Raw genomic sequence first — 19751 nt, forward strand, 5'->3', positions numbered from 1 at the left:
CACCGGCTGCCCGAATAGCTTGTTACGGACGAAATCGCGGATTGTCAGCAAGTGCTTCCGCGCGAATCGAAACGGTTATTCCAGTCACATTTGTCAAAATGCTCACGAACCTTCTCTGCGGGGCACCAGAGCTCCAGTACGCTGGATGGCTACCTGATACATTGCAGCGAACGACATTAGGGTTCACCATATATCTAGAACCATCCCAACGGCTCGAGAGTGGAACCTCGAGTCGACTGGATTCATTGCTCTCGAGACTGGGCCAAAACCAAGTCAGCCCAAATCCTCGACTTCTCTTCAGCTAAACGTCCCTTCCATGCCACCTTTAGCCTTGTTTCTGCGGAAAAATATGGTTATCAATCGTTCTGATCACTCCGTGAGGGAGGTGGCACGGTTCGACATGCAGCAGGCCCGTTGAATTATTCCATTCTTGTCAAAACGTGGGAATCGAGGGACTAATGGCGCTCAGTTGAATCCGTCGGAAATTGGGAGAGTACCCATGGGTCCCCACATCACTTGGGCCGGAATTTCAAACCAGCCCCGACGAGCATGGATACAAGCAATCCTGTGACAGCAAGCCAAATGATAATCTGCTGAGCTCTTATGAACGTGGGCCTCAATGACCCAACCATTTCGTCAATCACCTCCTCCAAGCTGTCCCCCATCGCGTTGAGAGAGAAATACTGTTCTACCCGCTCCCGGCCGAGTTTGCCCATACTTTCAAGTTGGGTAGCGTCCATATCTGACAAGACCTGTGCAATCACGCCCGTCCACTCCGCAACAGAGTCCGCATCCCTTAACCATCCAGTTTTTCCATTAACAATCGTTTCTAGTGGGCCACCTGTGTTTACAGCAAGGACCGGAAGGCCGGCGTGCATAGCTTCGACCGGGACGATGCCGAAATGTTCATGTGACGGGGTGTAAAGCAACAGTGTCGACGAGGAAAGGAGGGTTTGCTTGAACGCTGTTGGAACCGAGAGAAGGAAAAGAACATCCACGGATTCCGGTATTGAAAGTGCCGATATGACCGTTTTCGACGTAGCTGTTTGAAGGCCGAGATTCGTGGCTAGAGAATCGAGTTCTTTGTGGTATTGGACGTTTTCTTGCACGCGATTGTCATATCCACCTAAAACAAAGATTAATTGGCATTTCTCCGAGAAGTAGATGGAGAGGAGAGGCGTTTACCCGCAATCACCAGCCGAGTCCCCTTTCTTTGCTGCGGCTTTAGGCCATGATATGCTCGAATAGCCAGCCCAATATTCTTCTTCCTTTCAAAACGATTGATGCTCAGTAAAATTTTCATTCCTCCCCACAATGATCCATCTCCCCGAGATATCTGCCCATCGCTCTGAAGTGCTTTGCTAGAGGTGTCGACGCAAGGATACAGCACCCTGATGCCGCCGAGACTGTTCCCAAAGACCTCTTTGACAACTTCACACGTAAACCTTGAATTTGCTACCACTTTATCCGCAGCGCTCATTGCCCAGCCCTCGAACCAATCGAATGGGCGCCGATAGAGACCCTTCGCCAATTGAACAAGAAGATGGCCTTCATCCCGCCTCGCAAGCAATTGATCCGGAAAATGACAGTAAAACAAGATCCGTTCTCGTCCTTTCCGCCTCCAGCCGCGTAGTATCTGGGTTCCGAAAAGTCTCAACACAGGAACACAAGCGGGAACCTGGTCAACGATAAAGACATCATCTTCCGCATCTTCTTCTTCTTCCTTGTCCAACCGAATCGTGGCCTTTCTCCTCTCCCAAACCAGCCCCGTCACCAGATGCAACTGCCTCAACACCGCCATAAGCACGTGAAGTCTCCCACCAACATGCGCCGGGAACAAGGTGTTTCCTCGAACCCTGACGTTCAGCGTCCCATCTCGAGCTTCCTCGAAGCAATGGCTCGGGTCCCGGTGCGAAGTGTAGATGGTGACGCGGTGGCCGCGGGACTGAAGGGCCAGGGCTGCATCGAGGATCAACCGTTCGGCACCTCCAATGCCAAGGTCCGGATGGATGAATATGATATTTTTCCTGCGAGGACGGGAGTTGGGCACAGGGTGGGATGGCATCGTCCCCTGCGTCCTGGTGAAACAAAGTCGGATGAATAAAATAAGTTGATCACAATGCTACTCAGTAGTTAGAGAAGTGAGTTGTTCCTCGCGCCTAATTTTGACGATGCCCAATGAGAGAGCTTGATTGCAGATGGGCCTGGTCGGTTCTTCGGGACAGCCGCGCGTTTGTCAATATCAAAGCTGTATGACACCAGAGCAGTCTTCAATAAGATGCCACTATGATGAGTTCTAGCACATCGCACAATCATTTACTAAGATTTGGTTGCCTTCTTTAAAAACACTTCTGACAGCATGAATCTACAGCTCTGCACCTTTTCAGGTGCTGCTACCTGCCATCACCTTTAAGATTACCGCTGACCCATAGCATTGCTTCAACAATATGGTCGCAGCAGCCTTCTAGGCAGAATAAGAAACAAGATGTGAAGAGTAATGGTAAAGAGCTATTTGCTTTACCAAGCTCGGCGCCAACTTTAGAGTTGGAGAATCCAGTGCATAGGTCCCTACGCCTCCAAGGTTCGAGCACTCAGTGTTGTAACCCGCTTCCGAACTTCTGCGACTCTAGTAACGTGCTTCGTAAAGTATGGCTCATCGGTAAGAACTGTCCCTACGTGATTTCGACGTTAGGAGTGACTCATCAAGGGAGAAACTGCTATAAAAGCTTCCCCTCACCCCAGGGTTTCTGCTTCCCTTTCTTCATTGATCATCAACCCACCGTCCCCCACCCATCACTCCTCTCGCGCCCTTAACTACTTATCTTTTTCACACAACATTGTCGTCTCATATTGAAAATGGCTCACAAGAGACCTAGAATCCTGTCGGCCTTTTTGAGCCACCTCCCTGATGAGGACCGGGTGAAGCTCCAGCAAGAGCAGCCCCTCCCCACCAACCACAATCCTCAACTCTCTCTTGAGGAATTTATGGAAAAAAACATACAGGATCTCGGTTCGAGATTGAACTATGTCAAGGAGTACTGGAAAGCACTCCAAGCGTCATGCCGCCAATCCTTGATTATCAAGGACAAAAAGGTCGAAGAAGAGTTGCGGGAGCTCGAGGACATACGGCTTGAACTCGAGATTGAGACGTACACTGTGAAACGGCAGAAACGTCTGATTCTTGATGATATGAAAGACGGATATCCGTCGACGTGGAAAATCGAGGACGCATACATCGCAGCGATCAGAACCAAGACCATGGCTGCAACAATCAATAAGCGACGATTCCGGCAAACCGAGTTCAAAAAGGTTGTAGCTGATTACCTTCAGGCACAACGTCAGACAGAAGGGCTAAAATATATGTGGTGTCACATTCTCGGCGATTGGCTGGAGGCCAGGCTCGTCAAAACAGCACATATCGTTCCAAAGTCCCTGGATCCCGATGCAATCGGTTACGTTTTCGGAGCCTTCAGTATGACCTTGGACGACGAACGGAATGGTACGTGCTTGTAATAAGTTTGTTGTGATGAATTTGAATGTTGCTAACGGGCTTATAGGCATAACCCTCCACCACTCCATAGAGGAGGCGTTCGATCGAGGCACAATCGTGATCGTGCCTGTCGCGGAAGGGCAAATCAAGAGGTGGAAATGTGTTCTTATGGACCAGACGAAGCAAAAACTCATGGTTATGCCTGGAGTCAAGTGGCAGGTAGGTCCCAGGCAGGGGTTATTTTCGTCTTTATATCCACTTTTGTACCAACCTTAGAGTCACTTGGGAATGTCTTGCTGCAGTAATAGAGGCTCTTTGCAAGACACCTTACTAACTCTAGAATAGGATCTCGACGGCAAAGAACTACAATTTCAAACAGAGGGTGCACGCCCAGCAACGAGGTATCTTTATTTTAGATATGTTGTCACTTGTTTGCGCCGTATTGGACTGGGACAGAAGGATCAGTTGCCGGACGGGGCTATATGGGCTACCCCAGGGTCCTATCTTCGCGAGTCAATGCTCCTGCTGCTAGGGAAACACATCGGTGACATTTATCTCCCTGAGGTATTTTATAAGGAGACCACATTCAAAGAGTGTGACACTCGGCCGATGCTTCCCGACGATGATGAAGATGCCATAGCAATGGGACTCCGGTGCCAAATGGTTCTCGAGCAGAAAGAGAGGGAACAGAATGAAGACTCTGATTCTGACAACTCGGAGGCCTAATGGCTGAGGGTACGGAGTACACCTGGTTCGCCTTGACTGGATTCATCACTGAACATCGATAATTAGTTTACTGTCATAAATATTAATGAACTTGGGATTGTAACGGATACAACACATGTTATTAGACAATGGATTCAAACCAATTCAACCGCCGTAGAATCCTCCCTCTTCTGGAGCTGAAATCAGCTCTCGGTCGCCCATTGCAAGTTTCCTTACTATCGTTCCACCAAAATGACCATCAGACAAGACACCATAACGAACCTGCCTGTCGCCCACCTCTTTCATCAACGTATTGACAGTTGAGTTTGAGTCGGAACTGACCACGGTAGGAGCATTAAATGCCTTTGCAACCTCAATCGGCGACAGGGTCACATCGCGTCCCAATTTCCAGAACCCAGAGAAAATCAGAGCCACGCATATGGCTGAGAGAATAGTAAAGACTAGAGCCACGGCAAGAAATTTGTAGTTTGATCGATAGAGGGGAACCATTTGCTCCTGAGTTACGGAGAAGTTTTGCAGGTCTGAGGCATTGGACACGTTGGCAGCTCGCAGAGCTGCATTGAAAGCGATGTCTCGCGCTGTGGCCAGCATGTCTTCCGTGGGATCAGACCAAGAAAAGTTGCAGTTAAAATCAAGCGGGAAGAAAGTCTTTATGGAATATTGGTATGACGCTCGCCCCTTTGCTGCGAGAAAATAACCTACTGCTCCGCTAAAGCTGACAGTCGCTAATGAATCAAACATGGAAGAGAGAATGAGCCCCATGCCTCCATGAGTAGTTCCAGTGCCCGAAGTTTCCCCACCGGATGTGAATGCAAGGTTGTACTGTATCAGGCGATCATCCTTGTACGTGTAATCCGGATCGAGTGTGATGGAGTTGTTCAAAATGAGAACATGCTGCTCCAACAACGCTGGCTGGAGAGAGCACTTTTGCCATTTCAATTCAGTGGTGCAGCCGACGTCACGCTTGACAAGTGCAGAGTACAGAAGACGTTCTGCATATCGCCGTTCGGAGTCTTCGCCCCCTAAATTCTGTCGGTCGAAAGTGAAATTGGTCCCAAAGGCCTCGTGAGGCCTGGTAACTGTGGAAATATTGTTGCTGCCGGGAGTCATGTTCAGGATCGGGAAAGACTGGGCGCAAGCAATCTTGTAGCCAGCCGCCAGCATCTTTCCCTTGCAGCGGCCAGAGCATCCGCTGCGCGAGACGTTGAATAGGCGCTGCTGGAGATAATCATTGACAACAGCACTAAAGTTTGATGTGAGAAATGCGGTATTGTGTGATCTGCCGGCAATAGTTCCTGTGTACCCAAGGGGCAGTTCTCGAGCTACGGGAACCCTTATAAAGGCCGACCGGCTGCTTTGCTCAACAGAAACAGTGGATGCACGTTGCAGGAACGGACCGTTTATGGGCGCCAGGGCAACACTAATACCTGCCAACGCGACGAGATTGAACGCCTTGCCTGACAAAACTGCATCTTTCAGGCTTGTTCCAAACGACCATGTATTATGCAAATCTCTGACGGTTGTCTTTGACCCCAGCGCTTTCACCCAGAACGCGATTTCCGTGCCGCGAGCAAGGGCGAAAGAAAGAAGAACATTGGCGACAGCTGACGCGACAGCGAGATACACAGCGGGCGAGACGGGCCACTGGGAGACTTCTTGTCCGTCGGAAACAACCAACACTCCGATCATGACCGCCGCTGCGCAAAGCGCAATAATAAGTGCAGCGTATCCCGTCCATGGAAATCTCCGCCAGATTCCTGTCCGCCATGGTGACGATGGAGCTAGAGGGTCGTACTGAGGAGGAAAAGCGTCGTCCGCTGGTCGTTCCTGAGTATGGACGGTGTCTCGAGCATCCGGTTCATTGTAGTGGCTAGGAACCGGTTTCCGGGATACTCCCTCCATTATAGGCGTGTGACTCGATAATGATGAGAAAAAGTTCGCGCAGCTACTCCGTAGCACACCCAGGGAGGGCGACTTGATATTCTGCAGGAGGCTCTGCTTGAGCCTCGTCCCTTTGGAATCATCACATGATGCACTTGTTGTCAGTGGCGCAATTTGTTGATATCAGTGCGGCTCGATTTAGCGAGGGACGGGGATTCTGCTGTTTGAGGGCTAGTCCAGACGCCCGATTGTTCGTGGAGGAATCATATTGGCATTCACCAATAATGACGAGGAGAGAGCGAGGTGCGTCTCACCATTGCGCCAAGCGGCTGGCTTTGGGCAGGTTATATTTGTTTGCTTTTTTGTTATAAGATAAAATCACTGCCTCAGCCTTGTGGAATCTTGACCGCCACATCAGCAATTGGGCTTGAAAGCACATCGCGGATATGGTCTCAGTGTCACGATCATATGCATTGTGTGGACCATATATGGAGGAACTTCTGCGGCTGGAGGAACATGAAGCATTCCTGAGCATTCCACAGTGTGATAATGTCCCTTGTAGGAGCAGACAGTTTGTGACTAACCTCCCTTTGCGCAACTCGTTAGTTAACGAAGGTGAACCGGAACCGAATGCAGGGCGGAAGATTGAAACGCCGAAGCTCTAGTCGGTACCGACTTCATATAAGAGACCTAATGGCGTCAAGTAAGGATATAGTTATGGACTCGCAGGGATGGAAAAACACCTTCGATCAAACAGAATATCATGACATGAGTCGGAACTAGCGAACTATTTAACTATTAACTAGCTGCTGCTCTTGAAGCTCCCGTCTCTTTATTCCCACAACATGGGTGACTATGCTGACTTTCCTGACCCCGACACCAACGAGTATGACGACCTTGACGAATACACCGAGGGCTTGGAGAAGTATAATCCGGTTGTTACTCGAAACCTATTCTATCCCATTTGTCTTGGAGAAGTCCTGAATCAGCGATACTGCTTGGAGCATAAACTTGGCCATGGTGGATTTTCCAGTGTCTGGATAGCCCTTGATATCCAAAACGGGACCAATGTTGCTCTCAAAATTCTTGCTGAAGGACTTGGGGGGAATGAGTACCATATGCAGGAGGAAATCTTCAAGACTGTCAGAGATACATCTCATCTTACAACTTATATAGATACCTTTGTTCTTCCTGGCCATCAAAACAACCATCGAGTTCTTGTTTATCCTTTACGCGGCCCAGGGCTTTCCATCTTTACTGTGAGAAAAAAATCAATGGCCACTCGCATGTCCCGCCGCAAGACAACTATTGCAAACTTTGGAGAGCCTGCATAGCAGTGGAATTGTACACCGAGGTATGGGGCGTGTTACTTGCAGTTACAATGCAGGGACATACTAACACATCTTATAGATCTTAACCCAGGGAATTGCATATGGGGTATAGCTTCTTTGGACCATCTGGACAGAGATGGCAAGTACATTTACTGTGGATTTACTCCTTTCTACGACATCCATAGCAGACCTTGGGTCCATTGCCAATAGAACTCAAAAGGCCAGTTTTGCTGGCCTGAGGCAGAGCGGGATGAGTAGTACACTGGAGCTCCCAGCCCCGAATTCGAGCTTAGACCTATAATTGCACGATTTTCGCCCGATGCTAACCCACAAGAGCTTAATCACGTACTCTCGACCATGCGCAAATGCTTCAACTATGTTCCCGAGAAGCGTCCAACCGCAACAGAATTCCTCAACGACCCCTCCTTTCGAGCGATTATGGATATACATACACTGCCGTTAACTGTTGACTTATTGAGCCATGGACCTGACGCTGCGGGTTGATTCTAGCCATGTATGTTGAACGCAAGAAATTGAGATACAACCAAAGCCAAAAGCGAAATCAGCCAATTTGTTAGTGCTAGACAACCATTTGAGAGTGGGAAATTGTACTGGGCTCAGCCATGGGGATTTTTCTCGAAATGTGATGTAACTATTGAAAACGTGCACGTGGAGTTACTGGGGGTGCTTCCTGGTGCGTTCAGGGGCTATAGCCACTATATTGTCCGTACAACGACTCGAAAACATGTAGCTACATGAGCCACGGAGGGCAAACGCACGATATAAGCAAAATAGTTCGGGGGAACCGGACTCAACTCAGATTGTTCAAGACTTTGAGCTGCTACAACAGGGCGTAGTAGAAGCTCGAAGGAAGAGCGTCAAATTCAGGGAGACGAAATGGTAATTTGGAACTTGCAGAGGTAAAAAGCCAAAATAAATACATGTAAAAATCCCCCTTTCGTTAAGATTTACCATTAAGTGGAATTACATTGTGAGACACTGGCTGTCGAATTCAGATGGTATCTTCGTAGCGTGACCAAAATCAAAGAAAAATAAACGGAAGGGGGGTATGAATGAAAACCATAGATCAAAAAGATCTGCCGTAAATGGCATGATCGGAGCATGAAATAAAAAAACAAGATATCCGGGACTCAAACAGAAACACCAAATAAAATCACAAGCATGTATGAGCATCCGGTGTATAGAACGGGGTTCATAAATGACATCACAAGAAGAGAAAAGAGGCGAAGGGTTGAGCATGTGCATTGGGAATTTGGGGGAGGGTATTATTGAACAGGAGATAAGATCAGCAGAAGTGACAGGCATGATGAAACAGCTCGATATTGCGAGTGATCCGGTGGGACACCGATTGCACAAAGAACCGATAAAAATGATCGGTGCCTTGTTCCTTAGAAGCAGTTCAATGTGCTCTTTTTCTTTTTCTTGCTGATAGCATTCATCTTCTCTTCCAAGTGTGCGCGAGCCGCTTCCGCCTCGCGTCGGGCATTTCGCTCTTCCTCCACAGCTTGCAACGAAAGCCTAGCAGAATTGCGCTCGGACCGCAGAGTGTTCAACTCCTCCTCCAGTTGCCAGGCTTTCTTTTTCCAACCTTCCATGTCTGTCTTGACCTTATTGCTTTGCGCTTCAAGGTCGCCGAGAGCCTCTTCCAATGTTGCGGTCAGCTGTTTCTCAGCGTGCAGATGTTTTTCGATTGTGCGAATTCGAGCTTCTTGATCCTCGACAAGTTGAGCATTGACCAGTTCTTTGCTCGTATGTCTCGAGCTTGGTGGGGAGATGCTGCCAGTGTTGGCAGCAGCAGCAATATTTGGAAGTGGCGGAAGGGGGATCGCAGGAGGTGGCGAAGGTAGAGATGCTGCGGAAGCACTCTTTCTGAGGTTTGATGACATGGAACTGGTACGATCAACGTTGTGGCCCTCAGGAGTGCCGATGCGAGGGTGCGTCTGTATGGTACGAACGTTAGCAATGCCATTGAGTCAGCGAAAGGGAACGTTTTGACATACTTCTAGTTGTTCAATGCGTGAGCGGTAAGATTCCACTTCTTTTTCATACAGTGATACTTTTGCATTTGCTTCCTCCAATGCTTGATTGCGTTCAGCCTGAATAACTGACAAGCGGTTATGGTGTTGATCAAAAGTATTCGTTATCTGCTCTTCAAGCTCCTCTACGAGCCGCAAACTTTTATCCTTTTCAACGGTGAGTTCAGTAATGAGAGCCTCCTTCTTTTTGATAAGCTCATCCTTCGAAGTCAATGAATCCTCGTGGGTAGCAACTAGATGAGCAAGCTCATTGACTTTCACTTCCTGCTTCTCCGTCTTTTCATTGAGAGAAGAAACCTGCTTCTCAAGGATGGAATGACTGTTTTGTTTTTCATCAAGTTGGCGGAGGAGTTCCTCGTTGGCCTCAATAAGTTCCGAGTATTTATCGGCAAAATGTTGTTTCTGTGACAGGATGTCTTGCAACTGGTTGTGAAGGGAATCGGTTGTCACGGGAGCGTTTAGAACAGAGCTGATAGTGTTTATTAGTTGAGTCAGTTCGTCTTTGGAGGCCGTAATCTCAGATTGCAAGTCATCGAGAGCGAGTTGATGTTTGGCATCATCCTCCGCAATACGGGCCTTGTACTCTGCTTCTGCCGCTGCTTTCACCCGGGATTCTAACTCTTTCAACTCCTCTGAATGCGAGGACTGGAGAGACTCCAAGTTCGTTTTTTGAATCTCGGCCATTGCTTTGTGGTTGTCAATTTCTTGAGACAGCTCGACAATGCGAGATTGGTAGGAGGTGAGCTCTTTATCAGACACCTCTTTCGCGGCGAAGTGATTGGCAAGTTCCATTTTGCTATCAGCATGTGCTTTCTCAAGTTCGGAAATTGTTAGCATATTTGCAGTGATAGCCGCTTTTTGCTCCTCTATATCTTTTTGGAGGTTATTGACAAGCTCTTCATGTTTGGCCCGCTCGTCCCGCAGGCTTGTAGCCGCATCTGCTATTTGCTGAGCCGTGGTTCCGTCCGCCTCCCTTTGTTCAGTTCGCAGGGACTCGACACTGGCAAGCGCAGCCTCGAGCTCGGCAAGTGTTGACTGGAGTTGTTTCTCCGAAGCGACGAGAGAATCGGCGGCTACTTGATGTTTATCTTGCCATTGTGATCGCTCAACAGAAGCCTTTTGGAGGTCTTCGAGGGTAGATTGCAGTTTCTCCTCAGCAGACTGAAGTTCGCGGATAGCAGACTGGTGTCTCCCCTGCCATTCGGTGTTTTCCTCCTCAAGGTGAACGATTCTTTGCTTTTGATTCTGAATCTCTGCCTCTTTATCCTCGAGAGCGATCCGGTGACTAGCCAGCATTTCGTTGAGATTTTGCATTTCAACAGCAAGCTCTCGTTCCCGAGCTTCGTGAGCCGCTTGTAGCTCGTCGATCTGAGCCTCGCAATGTACTATTTGATCCCGCATTTGCGAAACAACAGAAGAATCAATTGGTGACTGGCCTTGCAAACTGGAGCGTTCTCTGGTTAATCCGGATATGATCGTTGCTTTCGTTTCCATCTCTCTCTTGACATTTTTGTTTTCAGCCTCCAGTGCCTGGATCCTTTCCATTCGGGAATGGAGTTCGTGCATTGCCGTATTAAGGTTCAGTTCGAAATTCTGCATTGTATCTGGTCGACTTTCAAATTCCTCTGTGGCAATGTTACGCAGAGCAGCAAAAGATCTATGGGCACGGTCCGGGTTGATAAGGTTTTGGCTGGTCATCCGGCGTATCACTTGAGATTTTGGGGTCGTCGGAGTGGTTGGGGATGCCATCTTTGATCTCTGGATCTCCAATTTGAGTTGATCGACGATGCCAAGCGTCTCTTCGTGTTCAGCTTGGAGCTCGGCGTACTTTTGGGTTACCATTCCCATGCCCTCTTGGTGCTCAATTAGAAGCTTTCTCATCCTTTCGAGTTCACGAGAGTCGGCTTCATCTTTCTCCGAAGCATCTTGTTGGTGGGACTCCGGCCTCTGAGTTGCGGGGGTGTCCGGCTCGCCATGTGAAGTAGACGACTGCCCTTCCAAGGACAGCTCCGAAGAGAGAGATTGCGAGGATGAATGTTGTTTTCCATTTGGCGGTTGGCGAGCTCCGACGTCCTCTAAAAAAGAAACTGGATGTGTACCATGGGCTGGGGACAGGATATTGGACTTCTGTGGATGTCGCGCTTCGTCGACTGCATCTTGCAGTTCAGCAAGGGTGCGTAATGCTTCGTCATATTTCGCATTGAGGAGATCATAATCGTTTACTGTGCTCTCGTGCTGAATACGGAGTTCAAATAACTCCTGGGTAACACTTTCAAGTTTATCAGCAACGAAACGGGATTGCGCAGGGCTTTGTGGGCCGTAGCGGTCGTCAGTCGCCAGCACATTAACAACTTGCGGGGCGGAAGCTTTTTCGAGGGTTTCCAGTCCGGAATCATCATTAGGCGCATCGATATGTGGTATGGCTTGTTCGGGAACCGGGGATTGCTCTACAAGGTCATCGTCTGATTCGGGGATGGCAGTTTCTACAGCCTCCGTGAGGACATCGAGAGAGTGATTTCTAGCCCGCGAACTCTTCCGTTTTGAAACTGAAGATGGCTGACGATTGATGGTATTTTCCTTCTCGGTTTTGGTGCCATTTTGCTGGATGTGATCTAGCTCGTATAGGAGCGTATCCAGTTTTCCAAGGCTACGCTGGCGATCGATAACGTGTTCCAGCCTCTCCATTTCACGTTGCATTAGCTCCATATCCTGGTCGGCCTCGGCGAGCCTCTCCTCCAAAGTCGAGATATAGTCCTCGCAACTGGACTCGTTTTCACGAGCGCGAGCAATCTCTTTGCGCAATTCAGCAATAAGAGATGCGTTCTTTTCTTCACCCGTGGCATGGCCGTCAAGTTTAGATTCAAGGTCGTGAAGGTAGTTTTCGGTGTTTGCCTCTCTGTCCATCATCTTTTGGATACGTGCCTGGAGCTGAGCATTAACCGTTTCCACGTAGGCACATTTCGTCTCCCGCTCAAGCAAGGTACTCTCGGTATTTGATAACGATGAACGAGTATTTGATAAGGAGGACTCCAGACTTTGTATGGTCTTTTCATACTCTAGGACAACCTGTTCAACGGACTCAGCAAAGGAGTGCGACCGCTTAAGTCTTTCCATAGCACTGCCGCTGATTATATTCTGCAAGTCGTCCTCATCGCCGTTGAAATCTGACGCTTTTGTGAGTTCTGAAATAAGCTTGGCATGGCGCTGGCTCAAGGCGGTATAACTCTCTTGAGTATCGAGCAAATGATTTTGTAATTCTATTTCACGTTCGGTTTGACGCTCTGATCTGTCCTGAAGTAGGCCGTTCCGTCTCTCACTGCCCTCGGAGTTACGAATTTGTTGACGCAGAAAAGCGACTTCCGCCTTCAGTCTTTCGATGACGGCTTGTTTATCACGTTCATCCGCGACTTGTTGAATCCTTGGTTTGCTTTGGATCGCTCTGGCTCTCTGCGCATACTGAATGGTGTTCAATGTCTCGCTGAGATGAAACTCCGCAGGAGTTACACAGGCAATCATGTAGGTAATCGCATTACCTCCCAATGAATCTTGAAGAAGACGCGTGAGTTTCGAGTCACGATAAGAAACGTGGGCGCCAGCCTGGCGAGACGATAACTGCGAGATAACTTTGCCCAAACTTGCCAAACCGCCGTTGATTGATATGCCCTCCTTTGCTCGTTCGCCTGATGCGCCGGTGTTCTTCAGGCGTTCGCTGCCGGCCAAATCCACAAAATGAAGCTTACTGTCGACAGTTACAAAAGAAGTTTCGCCGCCAGATAACGCTTCAATAGGAACAGAGAACCGCTTTTCGCGTGCGGACATAGTTGAGGTTAAATCCTTTCGCTGGACGAGGTTCAAGCTGAAAACGGCGTGGGAACGAGAGGATTTGGCGTTGACCGCGGTCGAATCAGTTTGTCGAATTGCGGAACCAAAATTAAGGGCGCCAAGAAGGTCTTCAAAGGAGTTGATATTTACTTGGTTTAACCCAGTAAGAAGGATACGCCCCTTAGTATCTTCTCGAATTGTAACCGTACTTCTCTCCCCGAGCGGAGTAGATTCCGGAACCAAAAGGTCTCTAAGTTGCTCGTTATAGATCTAACATGCAACGTTAGTCCCCTAGACTTTGCGATCATGGCGGTGCGATGGCAAACCTCAACATAAGTGGCTTTCAATTGCCAATTTTTATCCAAGTTGGCCTTTCCAAAACTCGGTATGGACGAAGTCATGGAGTACCTCGCAGGTGTCCGCAAACCTGTAGAACCTGTCCGGGAATGGCTGGCGTTACTTTCCGTCAACTTCTCGAAAAGTATCTGAGCCGCGCGGGGAACAATCCCTAATAGATCCCGAGTAAGTTAAGCCAAGTTGACCGGGTCATGCTAATGCGGGATGACACTCACCCATCGCATGAGGGTCATTTTGTTCCGATGGACCGCTAGTGCCCATAGTATAGGATTTTCCAGCGCCAGACTGTCCATATGCCAGTATCGAAACATTGTAGCCTTGTATAAAAGAGTTGACACTGTCTTGAAGGTATTGCCAAATGCCTTCTTGGTCCACAGTTTCGTTAAATACTCTATCAAACACAAAAAGCTTGCGGCCTTGGGGGGCGTCAACGGCTAAACTCGTGTCGGATGTGACATGGACCGTTGACCGTTGGAAGCGCGGGGGAATTAATTCATAGCCAGGGTCTGTTGGTTTCAGAGGGGGCCGCACTCGTACAGCTGCAAGCAAGAAACATGGTAAGTGAACACAGTTCGCGACGGGGAAACGGGCCCAAATCGAAGACGATATTAGCGAGCCAGGCCATTTACATACCGACTTTTACGGCAGTTTTTCCATCCTCATCCGATGCCCGGCTTCCTCCTTGTTTACTCCCAACACTCAGTCGGCTGTGGCTTCGGGGGGGTCTTATCATAGCGCTCATCGGGCGTTGGAGGCCGCTGCGAGTGGGAGACCCGGGAGGAGAATTTGTCATGGCAATTCGGTATCGACTTGATCCAATTCCACCAGGCGGTTCAGCTGCCCCCAAGAGACGACGGTAGTGAGAGTCTATTTAGGGTCATTCGACGGATGATTGTCAAAGCACCGAAAACATCAAAGCCATCAAGTCATAAGAGTGAAACAAAACCCAACGTGATCTGGAAACTAATAAATTATCAATCGAAGACAGCACCCCTTTGCAGTACGGCTGAAGGGTAGTTACTTGGGAGGAGACAGCTGTCCGTTCTCGGATTGGGCCAAAACAAGCCGCAAAGGAGCCAGCAAAAGAAATGCGCTGCAACGAACACACACAGCGTACCCACCAGGTAAGAGAGATTGTCTCCTCAGCACCCCAGGGATGAGCTGAAGTCACTTGTCGGATTTCAGAGAGGAGAGGGAATGGGAGGGAGTTGAATGAGAAGTGCTTCAAGGGGTGGAAAATGTGGTTGGCAGGGATGGGTGGATACGTCAAAGCAAAGAAGCGAGGGATTTGGCTTAGCGCAGTCAATGTCGTCTCCTTTTGCTAGCGGAGTTACAAGCTTGGCCGCAAAAGTAACACCACTCCGTCGGTCTGACATTGATTACCCAGAGACGATCGCAGTCGGCCGCGCAGTGCAGAGTATCAGCTCTCTGCTTGCTCCGCCATGTGGTGTTGGGCGTGAAGTCGCCTTTTTTTGTTTGTGAAACAACTGGCTGTGATTCCCAAGCTCAGTCTAGAACTCACTAGTTCCCCCGCAACGGACAAACGCTTTTCTAGTATTTCCTGGTCGTTGATGAAATCGATTCCTTGCATACAATGCACATTTTTGGCTTCTGAGCCTTGTCTCCATTTTCATATCAGACAGACTATTATCACGGCCTTGATTTGAGTTTGACCATCTGGGTTCCTCCAGACAAGTCCCAGGAACCTGTCATGGCACCGCCCATGGTTCGCACAGACTGCTCTTCCACGGTTTGGAGACAGTCGCAATCAACCTCCTTACAGGGCAAGCGGTCTCGCATGGCATGGCATGGATGACTAGCTGAGCTGGGATCTCTGCACATCGCGCCTGAATGCAGGAACGAACATGAGTTATAGGGTCCATGGCGAGTTAGTTGAGAAGCAGTGACGTCGGATTTCAACCTGGTACGTTGAAGTAGATGGCATTTCTCTAATGTAGGATACGGAGCGCTCCTCGTCTACACCGTCTTGATGCTCACTCCGATACAGCGATCACCTCAACTAACCGTCTGGGCTTCACCACTCTGCTTGAGCTCTAACAGCTTCCATCATTCCACGATCTTGATACCACCAGCAGACGGATCTCGATCCACCCCACGACCCAAAATAGCTTTTTGCTTCAAGGAAATGCGTCATCATAGATTTAAGCTTACTTCCTTGCGATGAGCACCGATATCAGCTCACATATCGACAAGCACGATGAAATGAACTCGTTTCAGAATGGCCGCGAAAGAGCGCCACGTTGTTATCCCAAAGGTTCAGACACGACATTCAGTGGGCTTTTAAAAACGAATCTCATACGTACATACAGGGGATCACAGCTCTTCGTTGAGGTTGTGAGCAGTTGATATCCAGAGATCTCGAGGTTGGATGAATAGTTTTGTCGCGTATCAGTAAGCCTCTTACAACAATACCGTAACTATACATTACAGCCCAGCCACAGCAGATGCTCTCCACAGTTCGCAGCCACGGTTGATTATCCAATGGGACTTTTGCATTGTGTCCTTCGCCCCTGTTCCTGAAAATAAAATTCGGGACCTTCTCAAAGACCATATTACGAAATTACAATGTATCAGTATTGCCTAGTATAATACCGAGCCCTCTTGTCCCACTCTCCATTATTGCGCCTTAACCCACCTCCCGTCCAATTCCTCCACCATCTCCATACAACAAACAACGACTTCCCTCAAACGGAAAATCTTCAATGTTTTAGCGACCCTCCGCATCAATATCGAGATCGTCCGTTAGCTTCGGCGTCCAGACGTTAGAAAAGAAAAAGGAAGAACCTGAAACCAAAGCTTGATCCATCCCTGTCGATCATGTTGTGAGAGCCGACGCCTGACTGGCTAAGGGGAGGCATGGCATCCTGCCGTCCGTTGAAAGATGGTGGAGTTACGGAGAACTTTCCTTCGTGTGGAAGGAGGGAAAAAAGGCAAGCAAGTTTTCGCGGCAACGCGGAAGGTTTGGTTCACGTCTTCCGCATCGTAAAATCCCGTCCTTGCAGTGAGAAGCTCGCTCTCTCCAACCGAAATTCCTTTATAAATATGCAGCACGGGCTTCGAAGATTCTAAGCGGTTCCTTTCCGTGACTCGGAGCTATGACCGGTGATCAGGCTGCAGAATGCACGGGAAGAGTGGAAATGGCTTCTCAGTTCGGCGTATCATACTCAGGATTGACCCAGGACGGGAGAGGTGACATGGCTCGCAAGCGAGCGCCGTACTTGTGGAGGGCCGCGAATACAGGAACCACAGCACCGGCAACCATGATTCCTTGAGCAGCGAATGTCCACGTCCATCCAGAGGCCTTGATCCATGGAGAAATGAAGAACTAGAGCAAGACAATTAGTTTTTTCCTTTTACCCAGATGATGCGTGCGGAAAAGGGAGGCTCAAACGAACTGGACTCAGAAAGATGCCAATATTCAACATCACCGCAAAGAATGTGAGGACACTTATGGATTGCATTGGATATGCATCAATAGAGTAACTAAAAACCGCTGTCATCGAGAGTTGGCATCCTCCGCCCACTGCAACATTCACTCCGTCAGTCATTTCCAAAAAATGCTGGAAGATGCTTACAGAGACCTTACAGAGGAACAATGCCACCTGCCCCACGATCCAATGCGATTTCCTCCCGATACTCATACCCCAAAGCGCTAGACCGGCTACCGAAGGGGATGAGGTCGATTAGCACCGCTAGTCAATGTCTTCATTAGGTTTCGGAAGGAAAAGCTCACCACCTGTTGCAAGAAGAGCGGGATACATAATCCAGATCCTCGATTCCGGGACTCGAATATGATTGTTCCTCTTGGCTAACACCGTTACTATCCAATCACTCAGACGCCCTGAACAGAGGATTTCAGATGCCACGGTTCCCACCAGCAGTCCCAAATAAAGCAAGGCCTGCGTGGCCGCTGATTCGTCACCATATGCAAGAGGGAAACAAGTGAGGACGGCGATCTCCCAAGAATATACCAACGTGGAAACTACCACACAAGCGATGACCACGACATATAACCTGAACGTGAGGAAAAATCGGAGCATGGTGTCCCACACCTTGGGGTGCTCTAGGCCCGGAACTGGCCTGAAGTTTAGAAATGGGAGATCTTTGGTCCTTTTTAGGGTGACTTCGTCGATGGTTATTGCGTATGGCGCGGCTTTCTCCTGATCAATTGCCGCTGTTTCACCGATTTTCGGCATCCTGCAGAGCATGAAGTTCCGTGGATATAACGTCTCTGGCATAAAGAACAACTGAAGAAGCAGCAAGACTGCGAATAGTATTGCTGATACCCAGCTGTCCCAGTTCACCCCAAGAGAGTCCACGAGAAGACCTCCGGCTTCCCAGCTTGTTAGCCCCATTTCTTCCAGTTTCAACACAATAATTCACCTACTCATCGGTGCGAGGACAAAGCCAACATTTGCCCCCATCATCCAGCACCCAAGCTTATGTCCCCGTTCATAGTCGAAAAATATATCTCCCACTAGTCACATCTTATAAACTTTCTTGATATATAAATGGGAAGGCTCATGAACTCACCTGCGCCCATTCCAACAGTCATGGCCGGACTTGCCCCATACCCCTGGAAGAACCGTGATATCAGATACCCCGGAAATGTGGCGGATGTGGCAACACCGATTGTGGCCACTAGAGCTATTGCTGTGCTGATAACCTGAACTATTCTTCTGCCGTAAATGTCGGCTAAGGAAGTCAGGGTAATAGGCCCTACTATCCAGCCCAAAGCACCGAGACTTAAACCTTTATTGACCTCGTCGAAGCTCAGATTAAAAGCTTCTTGGACGTACTGGAATGCGGGAATGGATACGGATGTGGCGTACGTAAGGAGGAAATAGCTTTGCAGCTCTGTCAGTCACAGACGGTCATTTTGCCCACATCCTTCCTGGAATTCGTGCAGTGCAGTGCGTTGTGCTAGGAGGCCATAAAAGGCGCCATACTTGAACATAACGATACCCAAGATTGTATTCTTCTCCCACTTCTTCCAGTTGAGCGGGTCCAAGGGGTCCACGGTCGGCTGGGGAAGGACCTTGATTCCATTTCTGGTGCACTCCCCTGTTAAAACCACCGAGGCTGAGGAACGCTCTGGAGATTCTCCAGGATGTTTCGGCTGCTCCTCCGAGCTCGTTTCGTCCTTGATCTCTATTCGATCCCTAATGCTTTCCCCTCCAAGACTAAGGCGTGGCAGGTCCCAACCGAAAAGCCCGGCATGTGCCATATTGCTAGTATATTTTGCGTGACGAGAAGAGAAATCAAGTGCACCCCCAGCCACGGAGATATATGGCCCTTATTTACTCTCTCCAAGACCCGGGCCCGGTAAGCTCCTTGCCCGGAGAAAGTTCTTGCCTTGGATATCCATGTTGATGTTGTACGTCCTACGTGCTTTGTGCCAGGTGAGAAGCCTAAAAGCGCGGCAATAAACACAGGCGGATGTTTGTGTGCCATGTATAATAGACATCTTATATTCTGATGCATTTTCCGAATCAGCATAGCCCTCCAAATGTGGTGTGGAGGGTGGTCGACACCCACCGTATATCCGGCCAGGTTGACAATGTTGTGGTCGTCCCCATCATTTGAGGCCTGTCAAAACCGGCCAGATGGTAGATTCACAGCTTAAAGGGTTTTCCGGGGCATCCGAAAGAAACGAAAAGGTTTTCATCGTGGATGCAGGCCCGGTAAATATCTCTGGGGTCAGGCCTTCTGCGGGTATATTTTGCCTGCTGTGAAACTCTTTGCTCTTGGGTTCAAACGATGCTGCGTATGCTCTTAAAGGGCCCCCGACCCCGGCCAGTCACGTTGTACTGAACGTTTGCTTTTTTCACGTTTAATTCGTGTTTCACTATGCGGTAGGCCCCGGGCGAGCTTATTTGATCGGCTGGCATTCTCAACGCCAATGGAATATTAGAGAAATGTGATGTGCATTGATGGTATGTCCAATATGTACAGAGAAAATGCTGTGATCTGCTTAGGCGATTCTCAGCGCAGCTATGCTTCACTGATTCTATTTCAACTAAGGAATTCGGTGGCCCGCGTTTGTTAGAACGGCCCATAGAATAT

At 49.0% G+C, this 19751-nt stretch overlaps 6 protein-coding genes across 6 annotated transcripts; 2 read left to right on the forward strand and 4 right to left on the reverse strand.

Annotated features, from left to right (window-relative positions):
* Window positions 1–512: 512 nt before the first annotated feature.
* On the reverse strand, window positions 513–2065 carry UREG_04663 (uncharacterized protein; the record flags this gene model as incomplete). The annotated part of the gene is made up of 2 exons (XM_002545100.1): window positions 513–1126; window positions 1186–2065. 2 exons carry the CDS (start codon window positions 2063–2065, stop codon window positions 513–515), a joined length of 1494 nt encoding a protein of 497 aa, XP_002545146.1.
* A 791-nt stretch (window positions 2066–2856) lies between these two features.
* Window positions 2857–3766, forward strand: UREG_04664 (uncharacterized protein; the record flags this gene model as incomplete). Its single annotated transcript, XM_002545101.1, has 2 exons — window positions 2857–3499; window positions 3558–3766. 2 exons carry the CDS (start codon window positions 2857–2859, stop codon window positions 3764–3766), a joined length of 852 nt encoding a protein of 283 aa, XP_002545147.1.
* A 594-nt stretch (window positions 3767–4360) lies between these two features.
* Window positions 4361–6118, reverse strand: UREG_04665 (uncharacterized protein; the record flags this gene model as incomplete). The annotated part of the gene is made up of 1 exon (XM_002545102.1): window positions 4361–6118. One exon carries the CDS (start codon window positions 6116–6118, stop codon window positions 4361–4363), a length of 1758 nt encoding a protein of 585 aa, XP_002545148.1.
* Window positions 6119–6942: 824 nt separating this feature from the next.
* On the forward strand, window positions 6943–7729 carry UREG_04666 (uncharacterized protein; the record flags this gene model as incomplete). Its single annotated transcript, XM_002545103.1, has 2 exons — window positions 6943–7356; window positions 7541–7729. 2 exons carry the CDS (start codon window positions 6943–6945, stop codon window positions 7727–7729), a joined length of 603 nt encoding a protein of 200 aa, XP_002545149.1.
* A 1108-nt stretch (window positions 7730–8837) lies between these two features.
* On the reverse strand, window positions 8838–14457 carry UREG_04667 (uncharacterized protein; the record flags this gene model as incomplete). The annotated part of the gene is made up of 5 exons (XM_002545104.1): window positions 8838–9389; window positions 9450–13577; window positions 13634–13815; window positions 13880–14203; window positions 14298–14457. 5 exons carry the CDS (start codon window positions 14455–14457, stop codon window positions 8838–8840), a joined length of 5346 nt encoding a protein of 1781 aa, XP_002545150.1.
* A 2373-nt stretch (window positions 14458–16830) lies between these two features.
* On the reverse strand, window positions 16831–18912 carry UREG_04668 (uncharacterized protein; the record flags this gene model as incomplete). The annotated part of the gene is made up of 5 exons (XM_002545105.1): window positions 16831–17010; window positions 17222–17346; window positions 17419–18012; window positions 18219–18532; window positions 18635–18912. The coding sequence occupies 5 exons, from the start codon at window positions 18910–18912 to the stop codon at window positions 16831–16833; spliced, it is 1491 nt and encodes a 496-aa protein (XP_002545151.1).
* Window positions 18913–19751: the final 839 nt, after the last annotated feature.

This window comes from Uncinocarpus reesii, genomic scaffold (assembly GCF_000003515.1).
Source record: "Uncinocarpus reesii 1704 scaffold_2 genomic scaffold, whole genome shotgun sequence".
Classification (NCBI taxonomy): domain Eukaryota; kingdom Fungi; phylum Ascomycota; class Eurotiomycetes; order Onygenales; family Onygenaceae; genus Uncinocarpus; species Uncinocarpus reesii.